A 20387-nucleotide genomic window follows, 5' to 3' on the forward strand; every position below is an offset into this window, starting at 1 on the left:
ATATCCATAATGAGTATGCATGAGATTTCATATAATAGAGGTATTGTATGCAAATTTATCTCATGCACATTTGTTCTGGGTATCCTGAAAACCTAACTAGGTATGTTCTGGGGACTGGGTGGAGAACCAAAGTTCAATGAACAGTATGGGCTGTTAGTCACACTTAGGTAATCTAATACTACAAAACTGAAAAACAGCCAAACCCAATCTCAAAGGGTCATGTGTGGTGAATATACAACAATAAATGACAAATGGGAAATACCCTCAGAAACCAAGGTCACTGCCAAGGTCTGACCATCAAGACACTGATATCTATATAAGATTTATGTGCCTGTGATCTTATCTCTTTCATGGGTATATTTTTCCCATATTTTGTCAATAGAATTGATTCACAATGAAACCATTACTTCCAAACATTGCTGAGTACAAAAAACTCTCCAAGCAACAGCATTACTTAAATAAACAAACTTAGCTGTCTCGTTGCTGGCTTAATACCCCACACTCCAACTGGTGACTTTCAACGGGGCCCAGATCGTTTCGCCCACTTCAGGGCTTCGTCAGGAACCACTCAACTTAAGCATAATTGTTGGGGTATGAATCTACAAAAGAAAAGTTTTATGTCTCAGAGAATTCAGAATAAATACACCATTCACACACTCTCACCATCCTATCAAACCAATTACATAAGTAACAATTACAATTTTCAAAGATAAAAGATAAGAAATAGAGAAACCCACCCATTCCAGTGGCACTTACTTATGTTGAGGGCGGGACCAGAGCTGAGAGAGACGTCAGAACAAAAGACTGACGCGCCCAGCGTGCATGCTTTTTTCTACCACGACCAGGTAAAACTTTTAAAATTTAGAGGGAGCGAGGGGGGACCTTGCAAAACAGAGCGAGGGAGGGGGAAGGACCTTGCAAAACGGAGCGAGGGAGGGACCTTGCAAAACTGAATTACGGTCCTTTTAAAACTACATTCGGACTATAAGATGCACCCCCCATTTTCCTCCCAAATTTGGGGGGGGGGGGGGGGAGTGCGTCTTATAGTCTGAAAAATACAGTATTCACCACACATGACCCTTTGAGATTGGGTTTGACTGTTTTTCAGTTTTGTAGGACTGGGTGAAGAACCACTGGTATAGATTATAACAAATAAATATGATATAACTGTGTTTCTTTTATTTAAATATTTCAGCAAACAACGTCACAACAAGCTCTGGCGCTCACACTCGGACAGTGACCTTTCGGACCACCACGAGCCAGTCTGTAAAACAGGAATTGAGCTGAGCAAAAAGGATATTATGTCTTCAGCTGAGCAGCTGCTGGATCTGAAGTCTATGGACGCTCACCATTCTTTTCCATCGGAGGCTCCCATGGAGCTCCTGGACCAGGAAGATTCTTTTACTAGGACAGATGTGTGCTCCAAAGACAGGGCACATGTAGAGTTTACAGCCCGGGGATTTCACACTGGACAACTCGAGGACATCTTGAACCTGAACACCATGAATGGATGCTTGACAGGATGCTGCTTAGATGAATCTCGATCATTTCTGGATAACTGTTGCACTGAGACGGAGGTTTTAATGACAGATGAAGGACACCTCCAGGAATCCACAAAGATGCCTGACTTGACCGTAGATGATTTGGAGCAAGATGCACTGAAAATGGACATGAACTGTCACTTGCTACCTTTAGAGGAACTGGCATCTCATCTGAATGACCTCTCTGGATCACCTGATCAGGACATACCCACCTCCCAGCCTGAGCCTGCTGATTTGAGCATGGATCGTATTGATTTCTTCAGTGCTCTAGAGAAGTTTGTGGAGCTCTCACAAGAGAGTAAGTCTCGCATCTGCTCTCATTCCCGGCTAGAGGAGCAAGAATGTGGTAGGAACAGCACTTCTAAAGGGTCCGTGCATGAAGTGCTGTCTTCTGAAGTAGCCAGGGATGTTCCAAGAGACAGCTCTGAAAGCAACACACCTTATGCTTCCCAGGAGAATACCCCAGGGGAGGAGCAGTCACAGGTACTTGAGAATTGCTACAGTTAGCAAGGCTTTAGGTATACAAAAGAAAAGTGTACAACAAGGAGTTAAATGATTTCATGTTGTAGTTTTCCTCCTAGGACATGCAGGGTACTTGAATACTCACATATGGGTGACAGAGCCCATTTGGGAAGTTTTCTGCAGAAGTTTCCAGAGCTTTTAAGAATGCCTTACTGTGCATTAATGTGTGTTCCCACCTGCTATTCTGTGGGAGCCCTTTGGAGCTGAACAGATAAATATTATGTCATGCTTATCTCAGTGTAATTTCAAATGATTGGAATTTTTTTTCTGCAGTGTAAGGCCTGTTGCTGTCATGCTTTTTTTCCCCCCTTCCTGTTTGACATCCCTAAGTAGGTTTTGCCATCTGTCTTTTAAGTTTTCTTTCTTTTTCATTATTAGCTTGTCACATGAGGTCATCCTCCATAGAAGATATTTGCAGGGTTGCAACTTGAACCTCGATCCATACATTGATGTCTCACTACTGTCTAGAGCAAAATTCTTGAACACATAGGTTTGGCCGGACAATCCTCCAAAATCTGTTCAGGGTTTAGAATCCATCTCCAACCCCCTCCTAGGCACATTTATTTCAGTTCCAGGCTGCCTGCCAATTAAAATTAATAAAACTTGTAAGGCTTGTTGGCACCTAAATAATTTCAGTGTTTGCTTGTGCATTGCCTCTGGAATTCTATTTTTTCTTTTTTTCTATTGAAAGCCTGTAAATAGGGAGTCCCATATCTGAGAATTAAACTGTCCTGATTGTCCTAGAAGAAAACAGTTACTCTGTAGCAGGTGTTCTCCGAGGACAACAGGATAAGCATCTTTACGACTGACCTACCTCCCAAAAGAGTTGTAACAGGCGGACCCACACAACTGTGGCAGGTGGGAACAGGTGCGTTTGTGCAGTGAAGTATTCTCAAAAGCTCTGGAAAGTACTGGAGAAAGCTTACTGTTCAGATGCCATCAAATGACATTGCCCCCATGAGGATTCCTGGCCTGCTGTCCTCAGGTAACTGTATTTTATTAAAGAGCATTTCATCATGTCTGTTAAGTGGAATACAGTGAATGTGGCTACTGATATATATAAATAGTCAAGAAATAGCTAACTTAAAAATGTGTGTGTGTGTTTTCAGGGCTAAGATTAGTATTGTTCCACTTTCTGGTCTTTGATGCCTCTTGAGCCCTATATAATAGATGAAAGTTAACTTAATGTAGTGAAAATCCTTGATCTTTCCAGTTTCTCAACATTTTTTCCATGAGTATATCATCAGGAGATTGAATCCTAGGTCTGAAAAAGTGTAAAACATTGGTTTATATTACTGGAAAGCAAAAAATCACCTCACAAAGATTTCTAAAAATAATTGATGTTCAGTGCTACTGTGGAAGTATGATAGGTATAGATAGATCATACCACTCTGTCAAGAATCCTGGCACACATTGTTGATCTCACTTAGAATTTCAGTAGTTAAAACTGTTCCTGTTTTAGTAGTTTCCAGATCTAGGTGTGTGCTTTTGTCATTGGTTATATTGTGCTTCATTCTGAATTTTTGATTCTCCTTCAAATGTAGTCAAGTGAATCCACAAGGTGTACACTGAACTGTCCCCAAAAGAGTAGGCAAAACAAGTTATTCACTTTTTGTAATCTCTCTGATTAACATCTTAAGGTCTCAATAACAGCAAAACTTTGGAATAATTGGGTATTCAGTATAAGTCCTCCTGGTATATGGCCAAAAGCTGAGTGCATTCGTCTGTATTAGAAGAGGCTTGTGCTGTACCCATTGCACTCTGTAAACAAAAGGATATTCATTAGAAGAGGAAATACTACTGAAAATGCTAGTTTATGATTTGCCTTTTATAGTAGACTTTGATTATATGATAAGTATTATTACAAGTGAAAATGTTTTCTTTTCTGTTCCAGGAGATTATCCAAGGCCATTTCCCTATATCCCACTCAGAAAATGCTATTTCTGTCAAAGAAATCATAACAGAAATTGAATCCATCAACCAAGGAACAGGGCAGTGCCAACAGACAACAGAAAACCTGGCCTTCCAATCCCAGACACCAAAAAGGAATACAATTCTTGAGCTGCCCTTTGAAGAGTCCTGGTCATCAAAGACCAACAACGAGAAGAGGGAAATTAGTGAAGGAAGTGAAATTGTACCACATGAAAAGTTCACTGACTACATGGAACAGGAGGGAATTCAAATTCTAAAGTGTCCTGGGGAAAACATTGAAGAAAATGATGAGACAGGACAGCAGCATGAACTATTGATTCAGAGTTCCAACCCAGAGCCAAAATGGTGTCCCGGTTCTGTCCGGCGTGCAACCATGGAATTTGAGGAGCGCCTGCGACAAGAGCATGAGCAGCAGCAACACACACCTTTAATGGGTTCCTTACCAACTCGTAAAAACTCTAAGAATGATGGGTTAGCTGTTGAGCAAACTTCCAAAAGAACTCACGATGAACCATCGTTTGAACCTACACTCAAGGAAACCGAGAGAGACAAGAAGGTCCAAAGTCCCAACATAGAGCCTGAGGACATATTACCTCACAGCTGTGATCTTGCTGCAGATGCACATATTCTAGCGCTTGGGCCTCACCCTGTGCAAGCCATCCAAGACTACTCTCTGTCAGAAGTGAGCACCAGACAGGGAGGAATATTGAAAGAGCTCAGGACTGTAGTTTCTCCTGAAGCTTCTGGGAGACAGGTTCTGCCAGGTCAGCTTCCAAAGAGAATAGAAATTATTGAATATACCCATGTGGTTAAACCAGTAGATCACAAGGAGAATGACCACCACTCCCCAGTGATCACAGAGAATACAGAAGATGGACTGCCCCAAAGAGTAAACGTGGAAAAGGCTGTTAAAGCAGCAGTATCTCCTGCAGTTGAATACAATGATATCTCTGAGTGCACAGACAAGTCTTCTGTACACCCAGGAATTGTAATTTTACCTGATCATTCAGAACTAAGGCCAGAAGCAACTTTTGCCATTGGCAATCCCCAAGATGAATTTTGCAATCCTCTGGTTAACTTAGATACTAGCCCTTCCAAACCTGACCCAAACTTGACTTTAACAAACCTAGACTGTCATCATACACTTTATGTAGAGGGCATTACAGAACAGTGCACTTGCACAGATGACGATCCAGTTGACGTAGGCAGCTTTTCTGGCAGTACAGATGTTGCTGAGACATTTCATAGGGGAAGTGACAGTGCCTTGAATCTGCTGAGTAATGAAGATCTAACCTTAATCAGTAAACTGACTGAAACTGTAAGGGAGCTCCATGAAGTGCTGGACATTTCTTCACCACTCTGTGGCCTTCCTCACAGTTGTAGCAGTGACAGCATCAAAGACTTAATTAGCAATCGGGGCGTGGTCAAAGAGCGTGCAAAGGAAATTGAAGCACGAATAAGGCAAGCAGGACTCACCACACCATCCCGGATGAAGAGATCTGCCTCTATAGCTAAGCTTGGCTCTCTGGACCTCTCTAAGGATGACTTGTCAGAACGAGAGTTGGACAGTATAGAAACAAACCAAGTGTTTCCTGACTTGGTTGACAGCTCTTTTTACAGCATACCAGGAGTGCAAGAGATAACATCAGAACTCCAGGAAAAGCTTTGCATTGTGTCTGTAGCGCAGGAACCTGAATCCAAACCCACCAAGTATTTTGTAGAACAACTAAAGACAGCGGAATGTGTGGTACAGAGCAAACCAGTGGAAAGGCCTCCAGTTCAATATGCCAAAGACTGTGGTTCAACTCAACAGAGTTTATTTTCCAATATAGAATCTAAATTGACTAACTCAGAGGAGCATCTTTCACAGCTATTAGACCCTCTGTGCTCAGCCCCACTGGTAACTATAACTCCCCAGCAGCTACTTGGTAGAACTCTCCCTCTGAAGAGGATTAAAAAGACATTGGAAAGAGAGGGTAATGAAAAGAAGAGGACAACCAGTCCACTGTACAATACCATGTGACCCTGAGCCCTGCAGTCACGCTCTCATTTTTATGTTGTGTTCTTTATATGGGGCAGGTGTAATATCTGAGGAACATGCACTTTATTAGTTAATTTTATATATTTTGTTATATTTTACTGTTCCTGATGCATGTAGAGTCTTTTTTTTCTGTATGTGTGGGACTCTGGACTGTAAGACCATTTGTACAAAAGAAAAAAAAATTATTTTAACTCGGACAACCTCAGACTTGTTTTAAAAGAACACATTCATCAAAGATAAATTGCTGTTTGATTTGACAGGTTTCATGTCTCATTTAGACAGACCTAGTCAGCCCTTCTCTCCAGTCCTCATTGTAAGCAGGCCTACCTTAGAAATAGTGTCAGTTTCCCAAGAGTTGATTTCTGATGCCACCTTGCTATTTTTACATCCAGAAAAATGTAAGGGTGTAAAATCCTCAGAAGAATCCTTCCCCACCTCCACCTCATAACTTTTGCCACCCATATGTTATGTTGCTGTAGGGCAGTGGTTCCCAAACTTGGTCCTGGAGGCACCCCGGCCAGTCAGGTTTTCAAGATATCCGCGATGAATATTCACGAGAGAGATTTGCATGCACTACTTCCACTGCATGCAAATCTCTCATAAATATTCATTGTGGATATCTTGAAAACCTGACTGGATAGGGTGTTTACTGCTGTAGGGCATTTTTCTTAATGCATTGACACATATTAGCTTGTTCTGAAACAGCACTTGGGTATTCACCGACACATTAGGGTTACTTTACAGAGGTGGCAATACAGTGTGCTAGAAATTAGTAAAAACCAAACAAAAACTGAATTGTCAATGTCATGAGAGAAAATAGGTTTGGAAAACACAGAACTGGACCCTGAATGCAAACCTGCACACCAGTGCCACCTCGGATGGAGAGTAAATAACCTACTCCATCTTGGGAAAAATACTACTGCTTGTCTCTAGCTAGGCCTCCTGATGCTATCTAATGAGATCATTGGAGGGAAGTGGGGACCATAAATATTGTGTCACTAGATACTAAGGTTTTGTAAGACTTCTCTGTGAATTCATTTACATAAGTTATATGAAGGAGGAGAACCAAACTCTCACCACTGCTTTGGTTCAAAGTGGTGCTGAATAGGTATCCTAAATGCAAGCAAATGGGGCTGTTGTTAACCCTGTGTTTCCCTTCATGCTGGGATACCTCAGAAATGCATATCAACAGCCCAGAAGACAGATGATCATGCACACCTGCTCTGCTCTGATTTTAAGGAGTGTCATTACTATTATGGAGAACTGCAACAAAAATTTCATTCAGTCTCCATCCCCACACAAAAGAAAATCTCAGTACTGTAGAAAATGCTTGAAAGAGGATCTCCCCACTAATTTTGATTGTGTTGATTAGAACATTAGTAACACAAATTTGTTTTTTTTTCTATTTGCATTTGTAGCAGAACCACAAAATGATAGCACAAGAAAAGTGTGTGTGTTGGGGGAACAGTGCAAGGAATGATACCTTTACTAGTAAGGAAACAGCAGTTGAAAGTTGGTCTCTGTGTTCTTTTAAAATGAACTATTGTAAAGGGTTTAACCCTTTCATTACTTGAATTTTGCTGTGGGCCTTCCAAGTTCATGGTCATACCATGCAGTTTGCCTTTTCTTTCAACCTTCAGCCCTCTAATCCCTAACCCTTCCCATCAGGTATTCTTAATGCTGCCTATTCTGTTTTTAAACAATGTTTTTACTGTTACATTGTCTGTATTTTCTCCTTTTAAATGCAAAGCTTTCTTTTATAGAACATCCTTTTGACCTTGGAAGTATTTTCCTTTTTGGAAGCTGGTTTCTGAAAAATTGTACATATTTATATAGATAATTTTTGTCTCTCTTAAAAATGGAGGGATGTTTTTTTTTTTTTTTTTTTAAGCGAAATTTCTGGATTGCTTGCTGGAAACTGGAAAAAATGTTCATTATTAAACTGGGTAGTGGTGGTTTTGTTTTCATGCATGGAGTACTGCTGAGTGTGGGGTGCATGTCTTCAGGTGCCCACCCTCCCCTCTGGAAGGGAAGGACAGGACTCCACAAGTAGTATCCACCTCATAATGTGAAGCAGAGCTTGCTCCTATTCTCTGCCATCTTCTCTCAAACTGTAGTTACGAAAACAATGCCCAGCAATGACCTAGGTGAAACACTTTGCAGCTGCAAATTTTTCACATTAAATTATTGGGAATTTCCTTATGGTTGCTTTTTAAATTTTCAGTTAAGCAGTTAAGCAGAAATTATTCAGTTACATCTATATTCTATTGGTGTCAGAATCCACCATCATTGGCAGAACAAAGGGTTGGATTATGGTCATTTTTTTTTATTACAAAGAAAGAGACGCTGCAAAGGAAAAGTAGGTTGTGTTTTGGTTTTTGGGGTGTTTTTTTTTTTTAAACTTGTTAAGAATGTTTATAGGTTTACAGACTGACTTAGATTTTGACATATGCAGGGGCCAGAGAATTGAGTGAGTTGGTCAACATCAGATTGAGCTAAATGTTTAAGCCTACATCCTTAGTGTGATTTCCCTTTAAATAGACAGGACTAGGAAGGTTCAGCGCTTTGGCCAGACATCTTAATACAGTTTTATTGGGCTTTTTACAGCTGCAAAGCCAAGGTGATTTTTCAGTGGTCCTTTCCACTAAAGGAACAGAGGAGATTTCTCAGGAGTTTGAATATACTCCATTGGCCTAATCTGAGATTAAAATGTGTTCCTTTGGGTGTTCGAGAATGGAGAGGTGTTGGTGGGGAAATTTTTGGTTAGCTAAGTAATTCCTAATTCTGAATAAATCATGAGCTGTAGTTGCTGGCACTTCCTGCCTCCTTTTGCCTCTTTCTCATTGGGAATCAGGAGTTTGAGAGCAGCATCTACAAGTTCTGCCTCTGATAATGAATGGGGAAGAGCTAAACCAGATGTTCTCCTGCTCGGAATTTTATCTAGACCATTAGATATGATCTTAGCTTTACTATCCAATGTTAAAGGAGAGAGGAAGGAGAATGAAATATTTTCTTCTTCCCCAGCCTCAATTTGCTCAGCAGAAAGGTTTTTTTTTTTTTTGCTTAGTCTTCTGAAGGTTATCACCAAGAAACATTTAAACAAAACACCATTCATTAATCCTACCTCCATTCAATGCACAAAGCTGTAGACTTGAGGCATGCAGTGCTGTTTTCCCAGGAGCAAAACCACAGTCTTCATTATGCATTAGGACTTTCCCCATTCTGTAAACTTGCTTGATAGTTATATTGCGTCCTGTAGGATCATGATTTTACTCTGCATGCAAAGCAGAGATAACTGAATATTGGAGCTGCTTTGTCTTCTGCCTTGCTTCAACTATGAGAAAAGTTCCTGGCCCTAGGGAAGGCTGTCTGCCCACCTCTTTGAAAAGTGCAGGCATAAGATACCATGAGAGTGGAACTACTTGAGCTTCTCCTGTCTCTTCACTGTTAACCCTATAATAAAGACAAGCCAATTCACAACCCACTGAAGACTTGTTCCACCACTCCCCTCCACATGCTTTACATATTGTGAGTTCCATTTCCCAGTTGCTTCTTTTGAATCAATGCCAATACAGACCAGGTTTGCTCATAAGAAACGGGAAGTAATGTCACACAAACTGGCAGTGTCTTCAAGACTTTTTTGTTGTTGAATAATGACAAAAACATGGAAAGAGTCTTTTTAACAGGGCATTTTTGTACAAAACATTTTTTTTGGTCCTTTATAACAATGACATATTGTGGTCAAGGAAACGTATTGTTTACATGGTGAATATTAAACCAGAACAAATCCTATATGTGTTGGGCTTGATTTTTTTTTCTCTTCAGCTGTGGGATGTGTAGCTGGTACCTAGTGCTTCTGTAACAGGTTATCTTCACTGAGACACACTAACTTCTCTTCTCCAGTTGTGTAACAGCTGGCCCAGTGGCTGAACCCTTTAGTGTCCAATGTTCCCATCAATCTGTTCCCATATGGCTTAATATGGGAACATTGGACACTTTAATGCAAATATTGTATACTAATGTGCAGAGAGAGCCATATGTTCTGTTTGTAGCTCAGGTCTTTTGCTCTCTGGGTCAACTGGGGATTCTGTAGAGGCAGCCTTCACAGCCCCTGGGGGTGGGGGAAGGATGTGTCCTTTAATAAGGGAGACATGTGATGGCTGGATTTCGAGCTTATGATACATGGGCCTTGGGATCGTAGCTGTAATGAGAAAGAGAGGAATAGCCTCTGTCAATAGTAAACCATTGCTGTAACTCAAGTGCAGAGGTGGTCAAAAGAAGGTTATCATTAAAAAAAACAAAAAAAACCAGCCAGCTTTACTGTTTAAAAAAAGAAAAAGACCCAATATAGCTGGGTTTCAACAATGCCTGCATCATGTCGCAACCTTTCACAATAATACATTGAAGTACTGTTAACACAGCAAACAGGTTGTTATCCACTTTATTTAAGATTGTGATCTCACTGTTGTGGTGGTGAGCCACAAATGCCACTAAAAAAAGGGGGGACGACGACAATAAAGATTTTGTGCCTTATAATAGGTCAAAATTACAAATAAGGGTTTCCAGCTCACAGGTATACAACCAAATAGGAGCTATATCAAATTGTGATTTTCCAATTATATAATTTTTGGAGGAAAAGATCATGGAAGCCTCCTAACTACTGGCACAAAAAGGATTTTGTAACTACAAACTACTACTACTTAACATTTCTAGAGCGTTACTAGGGTTACGCAGCACTGTACAAATTAACAAATAAGGACAGTCCCTGCTCAGAAGAGCTTACAATCTAAAGGACGAAATGTCAAGTTGGGGTAGTTTAGATTTCCTGAGAAAAGGTGTAGTGATTAGGTGCCGAAGGCGACATTGAAGAGGTGGGCTTTGAGCAATGATTTGAAGATGGGTAGGGAGGGGGCCCGGCGTATGGGCTCAGGGAGTTTGTTCCAAGCATGGGGTGAAGCGAGGCAGAAAGGGCGAAACACTGGTCTAAAAAAAATCCTCCAATTTTTATTATTTTTTGCCAAATCAATTTTTTTTTTTAAATTTTACAGACATTGAGGTTAAAGTATATGTTGGGCTCCTGATAATGCCTGGAAATGAAATGCCGGATTTCTGCTGCGCAACAATATTAATATGTTTTTTTAATATGAATATAAAATATAGAACAAATTAAAATAGATTTTGCGTTGGTAAAAATAAGAAGAAAAACTGGAATTTTTTTAGGGGCTCTTTTACTATAGGGTTGTTCATGTGCTAACTGCGTATCAAGGGCTTAAGCAGGCTACTGCAGAAAAGTGTTTGTGGTATTATACCAGTTTGCGAACGCTAACCTGCACATTACAGATTTTTAAAAATACATAGTTATGGGAGGTGGTATGTCATGGGCAGAGTGTGGGCCTGGAAGCATTAACCCGCTATTGTGTTATATTTAAATAGTAGGCAGTAAGTGGTCCCTAAATTCCCCCCCCCCCCCCCAAATGCAGCATTATAGCTGGGCTTTGCATGCGGTAAAAATCCCACCTTACCATGCATTTTGCACATTTTTATAAAAGGGGCCTTTAGACTGCAATTTGAAGTTACAAAGCCCTTTTTGAGCTAGTTCTTGGTTTTATGAGGTCATTCCTTCCAAAAATTGTGTAATTGGAAAGATAGTAACTATAAAGAGCTGGATATATCAAATTATGACTATTTTAACAAGTGCCACTCGAGCTGCAAAATGAAGCAAGAGTAGAAATGTTTGAAAGTAACAAACATAACCCCCCCCCCCCCCTTTATAAAGCTGTGCTAGCAGCTGCCAGTGTGGTAATGCCGACACAGCCCATTCAAAATGAATGGGCTGTGTCAGCAGCCACTAAAGCGTGGCTTTGTAAAAGGGAGGGGATAGCTTTCATACTTGAAAATCATGGCTGTTGTTTTGTTTCAGAGCAGCATGTGCACTGGTTATCTCTGGTCCATCTGAGCCTTCTGGGATTTGTAAGTGAGTAAATAAATTGCAGCTTTCATTTTTATTTTTCATTACTTATTTATAATGTCAATAACAACCTTAAGACAAAAAACAAAGTTGTACAAGAAACTACACATTTTTTTAAAAACTTAAGAAACAGTAGAAATGCTAATTTATACAGCAGCTTTTTCTCCAGCTCTTACCTGTGGGAGATCGAAGAGATCAAAACAGAAAACAAAAGGATAAATCTGACTTAAGAAGATAACATGCCTTAGAGGGAAGAAAAATTATAGGTTACAAGATAATGGCAATAAATTTATTGAGAAGGTTCAACGATTAAAGAAGCCTCGATTTGCCTCTGTAATATGAATTTGTTTCTGAAAAACATAAGTCAATTGGGGTTAGCTCAGAGAAAATATGGAAAGCATTCTGGTTTTTAATCACATGTTTGCCTGGAAACTTTAAAATTACACTCTTCTCTAATATGCTATTGCCTACGCTTCCTTTGTGTGGCCTTGGCCACATCAGGAAAAATATACAGTATACTTTTGTAGAAAAGAACTGAGAACCCAAAAAATAACTTTAGCAACAAGAATGTATCAGGGTCCAGTGCCAGGAATACAAGCAAAGAAGAAATATTTGTCATTTCATCCTAGGATCAAAGCAGTTCCAGACTGTCTTTTGCTATAAGGGAAAGGATACCTTATGCCACCCCACTTGATTTTTATTTTTTCTTGACACATAGTATATTTAGAAAATTTGGCGTTCCCAAAATTGCCTTAACAAGGCCCATAGGCAGTTAAATAGAGCCCGCTTCTATCCAGTCACAATAATTGAGCTGATTCAAATACTTGTGCCTGAAGAATCCAGTTGTTTCTGTTGTATAAAGTGAAATTTGAGGCAAAGATCCGAGGTGGCCATTCTTTAAATTGGTGCCTCATTTTAGGGCGTAGTTAGTATAACAACTAAACGGCAAAACTAAGCCATTATAAATGACTAGTGCAAAGCTGCATTGGTACACCTACTTGAAACAAGCCAATGGTTGGCATAAGTGGGCATGCAAAGTGTACCATGCAATGGGCACATCTGATGATAACATAAATTGTGTATGTCCTTGGTGACATCCATTATGCACCCATGCTTCACTCACGTGTATGCCCCTTGACAGTTGTGCACCAAGTGATGTAGGTGTACTGTTTATAGAAGAGCACCTAGCATATACAATCATGCACCCAAGTGCTACTATATAAACTAGGCCAGGTGCATTATTGGTGCCTAAGTTTAGGCACAAGCTTATAAAATTGTCTTTTGAATGTTCCAGACATGACGCCACAAAAAACTATCATAATTATTCCAAGGTATGGATTGGGAGAAGACTATAAGGAAATGTTAATTTGAATATCCTTTGGGGCAGTGCAAGATGCATCATTGTAAAGTGGAAATAGTCTGGCACCATCTAGACACTGACCTGATCAGGCAATCTCTCTAAAATTAGTAGCCATGGCTTAAGGAAACTGCTGAGGTGGGTCACAATCCTGCTTATTTTTGAAGGAGAAGGGCGCCCATCTTCCGACACAAATCGGGAGATGGGCGTCCTTCTCCTAAGGTTGCCCAAATCGGCATAATCGAAAGCCAATTTTGGGCATCCTCAACTGCTTTCCATCGTGGGGATGACCAGAGGTCAAGGGGGCATGTTGGCAGTGTACCGAAGGCGGGACGGGTTAACAGATGGGCGTCCTTGGCCGATAATGGAAAAAAGAAGGGCATCTCTCATGAGCATTTGGCCGACTTGGTCCATTTTTTTTCACGACCAAGCATCAAAAAGGTGCCTGAACTGACCAGATGACCACTGGAGGGAATCTGGGATGACATCTCCTGACTTCCCCAGTGGTCACTAACCACCTCCCACCCTGAAAAAAACAACTTCAAAAACTTTTGTCTATTTATTTTATTATTATTATTTTTTTTTTTTAGAGTCTTTTGCTATGCCTCCGTCCCTGCGACGGCAGTTGAGGACATCCAAAATGTGGATGTTTCTGTGAGAAGGACATCCATGCCTTTGCTATGCCTCTAACACCCTCTTTATTTGGATTTTGGATCACAAGTAGCAGCAGTGGGATTTGAACCAGCCACCTCTGGATTGCAAGACCAGTGCTCTTAACCACTAGGCCACTCCTCCACTCCCTTGAAATTTACCATCCCTGTGGGGGGGGGGGCAGTATGCAGGTCCCTGGGGGGGGGGAGGTATGTGTGTGTCAGTGGAGGCATAACGAAGGTATGGACATCCTTCTTTCACACATTTTGGACGTTCTCAACTGCCCCCCACAGGGATGGCCAAATTTCAAGGGAGTGAAAGAGTGGCCTAGTGGTTAGAGCACTAGTCTTGCAATCTAGAGGTGGCTGGTTCAAATCCCACTGCTGCTCCTTGTGATCCAAAATCCAAATAAATAAAGAGGGTGTCGGAGGCAGAGCAGAGGCATGGACGTCCTTCTCACAGAAACCTCAACATTTTGGACATCACAGGGAAGGACGTCCTCAACTGCTGTCGCTTCCCCTGCCGTTGCAGGGAAGGACGTCCTCGACTGCCGTCGCTTCCCCTCCTTAGGAAGGAAATCATGTGCATATGAGCTAACAGCGAGCAGCTCATTTGCATGCAATTTCCTTCATACATGCCCGTTCCTTTCCGGATCGGTAAGGGAAGGGCTTTTTCCATTCAGTTAGTGGGACCAGTGCACTACAAATGCTGGCTCCTCCCACAACCAAATGGCTTGGATTTGGTTGTTTCTGAGATGGACGTCCTCGCTTTCCATTATTGCGGAAAACCGGGACGACCATCTCTAAGGTCGACCTAAATTTCATGATTTGGGCGTCCACGGCCGTATTATCGAAACGAAAGATGGACGTCCATCTTGTTTTGATAATATGGGTTGCCCTGCCCCTTTACAGGGCCGTCCTTAGAGATGGGCGCCCCCCGTTCGATTATCCCCCTCTATGTGATCTAAAATTATTTTAAAAGAACTGAACAGGTGTCTTTCAAGACTGTTCCATAAAGCATGACCTACATTGTAGGGTGGCAAGAAAGAAGCCATTGTGCAGCCTAGCATTTGCAGAGAAACATGGGACACTGCACAAGCGGAAGAAGATTTTAAAGTCTAAAGTGGATCTTTTATCTCAATGCTGAGCAATAGGTGTGACATAAAACAAAGCATATCACTCTGTTAACACTGTACCTACAGTAAAGGACGGTGGTGGCAGCATTATATTGTGGTGATATTTAGCAACAGTGTGGACGGGGAGGTTTATGAAGAGATTAGCGGGAAGAGGATAAATACAGGCAGATCATGAAGGAAAACTTGCTCCATTTTGCCATAGCCCAGGGAAAATAACATAATAATTGCCATACTGTGACAGACTAAATGTCCATCCAACCCAGCATCCTGTTTCCAACAGTGGCCAATCCATGTCGCAAGTGCCTGGCATGATTTTATAAAGTAGCAAGATGTCATGCTACTTATCCCTGGGTATAAGTAAGTAGCAGCATTTCCCATGTCTACTTTAATAATAGTTTATGAACTTTTCTTCCAGAACTTTGTCTAAACTTTTTTTTTAAGCTCAGTTATGCTAACTGCCTTTATCACATCCTCTAGCAAGAAGTGCCAAGAGAATTACGCTGAATGCAAATATTTTTTCAAATTTATTTTAAATGTATTAACTCTTTTGTAACAAGAGCATATTCCCCAGTTTTTGTATTTTTTGAAAAGGTAAAATCATCAATTTGCATTGACCCATTCCAATGAACTTGGGGATTTATAGACCTCTGTCATATCTTCCTTCACCATCTCTTTTCTAAGGTGAAGAGCTCCAACCTCCTTAGCATTTCCCAATATGAAAGTCATTGTGTCACCTTTTCTGGACCTTTTCTAATTCTGTTATACCTACTTTGAGATGCAGCACACAATACTCAAGATGCAGTCGCACCATGGAATGGTAACAAAGACATTATGGGGTTTTTTGTTTGACTTTCTATTCCTTTCCTAGTAATTCCTAACAATGTTTTCTTTTTGGCCACTGCTGCCCAGTGGGCAGAAGATTTCAATATGTTGTCCAAGATGATACCTACATCCTTTTCCTGGGTGATGACTCCTAATGTGGAACAAAGTGGTCGATGCCTGGAATGCCCTCCTGAGAGAGGTGATGGAGACAAAACAGTGAGGGAATTCAAAATGTTGTGGGATGAATACAGAGGATGCCTAATTATAAAGAGGGTGATATAAAAATGAAAATTAAATGACTGCATGCATGTTGATGTGTTGAGTGGTACTAAGACCAGTGCCAGGCAGATGTCTACAGTTTGTCCTGTGTATGGCAAGACAGATTAGGATGTGCTGGAGCAGGTTTTGATGGCAACTCCAGTAGCTGGAACATAAGGACAAGGCCGGACAGACTTCTACAGCAGGGGCGTAGCTACGGGTGGGCCCAGGCCCACCCACTTTGTCCTAATCCTCCAATCAGGAGGATCTTCTAGGTGCTAGATAGGCTGCAGTCATTTGTCAGTTCTGCCGCTGCACAGCTACATAAATTTAGGCAGCAAAAACAGACAGCAGCTCTCCTACCTGCGGTAACTTCCTTAATTTTTTTTAGTGGGATTCTGGGTCGGAATGGAAGTCGGCCATTCTAGCGCCACTGCTGCGCTGCTGCAGTTCTGTGTTCTCACTCCCAGCTGGCCTGCAGTCTATTATACTTTCTAAAGCTAAGGATTGTGTTGCAATATATCAGGACATATTGGACGCGGTTATAAGTAACATTTGTGCGTACTTGCCACTCACATGTTGGTACAGGCTGTTGATATTCTCATATCCAACCATTGGTCTCAGGGCGCCTGGCTTGCTTGCTTCCCCCTCCCCCATGCTTCCATGGCATGCACAGAAAAATCTGACACCAGTGCTGCAGCTTGGCTGGCCGGGTGTCCTCCACCATGCCAGCAGTAGCTGGAGAAGTTATTGGGTCCTCGCTGGCTCGCTCGATCAGCCTTGAGTTGAGCCCCTCCCCCCCAGGCCTCAGCCCTCCCCCGCGGCCACAGTCACAGGAACTAGCAGCATGCGGAGCACAATCTGCACACTGAGTGTATGGTGTGCATAAGAAATTGGGAAAACTCAAGCCCAGCTGCCCAGGTAAAATAATTTTTTTTATATATTATGTACAGTGTAATGCTTGTGGTGGGCTTCTGGGTGGGGTTGAAAAACATTTTTCCCCTAGGTAGTGAAAGGGCAGGACCCACCTTCACCTAGAAACCCACCAACAATAAATTTTAATATTGGTGGGTTTCTGGGTGGGGGTGGGCTCAGTGCCCAGTTAAAATAAAAAAAAAAAAAGGTATATTTAATAAAGGTGAGTTTCTGGGTGGGGGTGGGCTCTACAGTGCCCAGGTTAAAATAAAAAAAATAAAAAAAGGTTTTATATTTAATGTAGGCAGGTTTCTGGGTGGGAGGGTGCAATCTTCAGTGCCCAGGACCTTAAAAAGCAAAATATTTTTTATTTAATGCTGTTGTGCTTCAGGATGGAGGAGGGGGAGATTGGGAAGGGATGGGTAGATGTAGGACAGGGCTATAGGGAGGGGTGGGGGGTAGGATAGGGCTAATGCCTAGCTATGGGAAGTATGGTGGGGAAGAGAAGGGCTGATGCTGGGCCAAGGGGATGGATGGGGGGGGGGGGGGTAGGGAAAGGAAGGACTACAGGACAAATTTTAATTTTTGGTCCTTTATTTTGTAATTAAGGTTGGTCTGTGTTCTGCCTGTGACTGAGCAGGTCAGAGATTCTGCTGGCATGTGCTTTGTGTCAGGATCTATGAGTCTGACTTCTCTGCCTATTCCAATGGGATGTATATTGCTTTTGTGCATATTGACTGCTGCCTTTTTAAAGGTACTGTTACTGGTATTCGTGTTCAGAATTGGTGTTAAGGTTTGCAGCATAGGCTCTAAGAAGCTTATTTGCAGGATATAGTGTTACTTCACAAAGTACCTGGCAGTGAAGTGATTCTGTGTTGCTATTATTGAGGTGCTACCAGAATTTGAATGCATTTTTCCTATGGAAAGCTGTTAGAGGAAACATTCTAGCTGTATTCTGTATGTGTCCCAAGACATGCTACTTATAACTATATACATAGTGCCCACCCATATTAGCTCTGGGCCCACCCAAAATGACAGGTCTGGCTACGCCACTGTAATCTACAGTCTTGTGTCCTGAAAATGGCAAAGAGGGAAGAAGATCAAGAATATGTATTTTATGCCACATTCATTGTTGGTTTAATCATGAACTGATAACGAGTGTGACTGTTGGGTAGACTGGATGGACCCGTGTAGGTCATTGAGACCATTATCTACTAGGTTACTATGGGGCTCATTTTCAAAGTACTTACTTGTAAGTCTAAGTGCATTGAAAATATGCCTCCAGGTAACCTAGCATTGTGTAGCTATAATTTGTGTTAGACTTCCTTATGTCCATCACTTTGCACTTATCCACATTGTTTCACTTGCATTTTGGATGCCTAGTTTTCTAGTCTCCAAGATCCTCCACAATTTCTCATAATCTACATGCAATTTAACAACTTTGCATAATTTTATCTCATCTGGCTGCAAATTTGCTCACTCATTGTTCCCAATTTTAGATCATGTATAAATGTTAAAAAGGATTGGCCCAGTACAGATCCCTGTGCTACTCCTATTCATCGTCCTTCATTGAGGGGAATTGGTCATTTAACCCTACTCTGTTTTCTATATTTTAACCACTTCTCATTCCTCAAGAGGACATTGGTTCCTATCCCATGGCTTTTTAATTTCCTTGGGAGTCTAATATTAAAGTTGCTCACTGATTGGATGAAAAGTTTGTTTTTTTCCTTTGATGTGTATCCAAGATGGGCTCCTATGCACTGGGCTATTTTGCACCATGCCATGCTGCATCAGACTGAAGGTCTACTGAACCTACTATTCTGTCTCCACCAGAACAGATCCATTTCCTGCAATTCTGTCCTAGGGCATGAGTAGTAGCATTCCGAGAACTGCTTGGCTAATGATTGTTTGTTTATAGATTTCTGCTCTAGGAATTTGTCCAAACTCCTTAGTTTGTTGTCAGAGGAGTGATCAAGACATCTAATTTAACAGCCCGATTATTTATTGGGTGAAAAAAAAAAACCCAACAACTTTCCTCGATTTTGTTTTAATGCTTCAGGATGTGCTACTCCTGGTACAGTTTGAGATTCAGCCATCTTTATCGGGCATGACAATTTTATATAGATTGTCAAATAAATAGGTTTAGTAGTTAAAGTAAAAAAAAAAAGTCAGAGGCGCTCATTTACAGAATAGTAGTAATGAATAAATTAGGATTACAGTGTACAAAGAGGCCAATAACCAGAAGAGTTCCCAGGTGCTGGTTCCTGTTGTCCCTGGTCAGATTAAAACATATTTTGCTGCTCTAGTTGGTCTCTCATTTCTCTCTGGGTTATACAGAGTTTTTCTTGCTCATTCTTTTGTAAGAAGTCTGATTTTTCTCTGTCTGCTTTGGGAAATGTGCACTTGTGATATCTTTTGTATTTCGCATAGTAAGAAAGGAAATACTGTTGCTCCAGTATTGTACTGCATGCAGTCTGGCTTCTTGGGGTTTCCAGTTCAGTTGTCTCCACCTTTAATTCTAGTGCCAGTGTCACCAAGCCACTCAAAGAAATAATATGTACACTAAAACCTTCAAACCCAGGTGTGATTCATCCACTAGGTTCCTCTGTGCACATTATTTCTTTTAGTGGTGGTGATTGTGTTATTATGGCTGTGGCAGCTCAGTTACATGAAGCCTGCTTTGAGAGAAGAGAGAGAGGGGGGGGAGGTGGGCTAGAAAGGTCTAGGAGAGGGGAGATAGAAAGGTGTAGATACTGGACCATGGGAGATAGGGAGGAGAGAGAGAGAGAGAGAGATAAGGGGGAGGTGACTGGGAAAGGTGGAAAGAAGAAATGAGTGAGAAGGTGCACAAATGGAGAGAAGGAGGGAGAGGAGAAAGAGTAGACAAAGTCTGGCACCTATAACAGAAGCAAAGGCAACTTGACAACAAGCTAGAGGAAATACCAAGAGCACAAGGGCAAGATATATGGGAAAAGGTAAAATAAGTTACTAAAGAAAAGTTGACAAAGTGAAAATTAAAAAAGGAAACATAAAGGAATATTAACAGAAATCATTTAACCCTTTCTATTAATTATAATACCCTGCCTGCTGCAACTAAAACTGAATAAGTGGAGACGGTGGGAGTGGTAGGTCAAGGAGAAGGCGTGGCTGGCTGGATGGATGTACTTGTAAAGAGGGAATGAGGTAATGCTAATCTGAGGTGAGGAGGGAGAAAGCCTCCCCCCTCCTCCCCCCCCCCCCCCCCA

At 41.4% G+C, this 20387-nt stretch overlaps 1 protein-coding gene across 2 annotated transcripts in view; it reads left to right on the forward strand.

Moving 5' to 3' along the window:
• SSH2 (slingshot protein phosphatase 2) overlaps positions 1–6586 on the forward strand; it is a 282722-nt gene extending 276136 nt beyond the window's left edge. For both annotated transcript variants that reach the window (XM_030222192.1, XM_030222193.1), the window contains 2 exons: positions 1196–2024; positions 3958–6586. In XM_030222192.1, coding sequence (XP_030078052.1) covers positions 1196–2024; positions 3958–6018 — 2890 coding nt within the window. In that variant the 3' untranslated portion in view covers positions 6019–6586. The remainder of the gene's footprint in view (positions 1–1195; positions 2025–3957) is intronic.
• Positions 6587–20387: the final 13801 nt, after the last annotated feature.

The sequence above is a fragment of the Microcaecilia unicolor genome, chromosome 13 (genome assembly GCF_901765095.1).
Source record: "Microcaecilia unicolor chromosome 13, aMicUni1.1, whole genome shotgun sequence".
NCBI classification, from domain to species: Eukaryota; Metazoa; Chordata; class Amphibia; order Gymnophiona; family Siphonopidae; genus Microcaecilia; species Microcaecilia unicolor.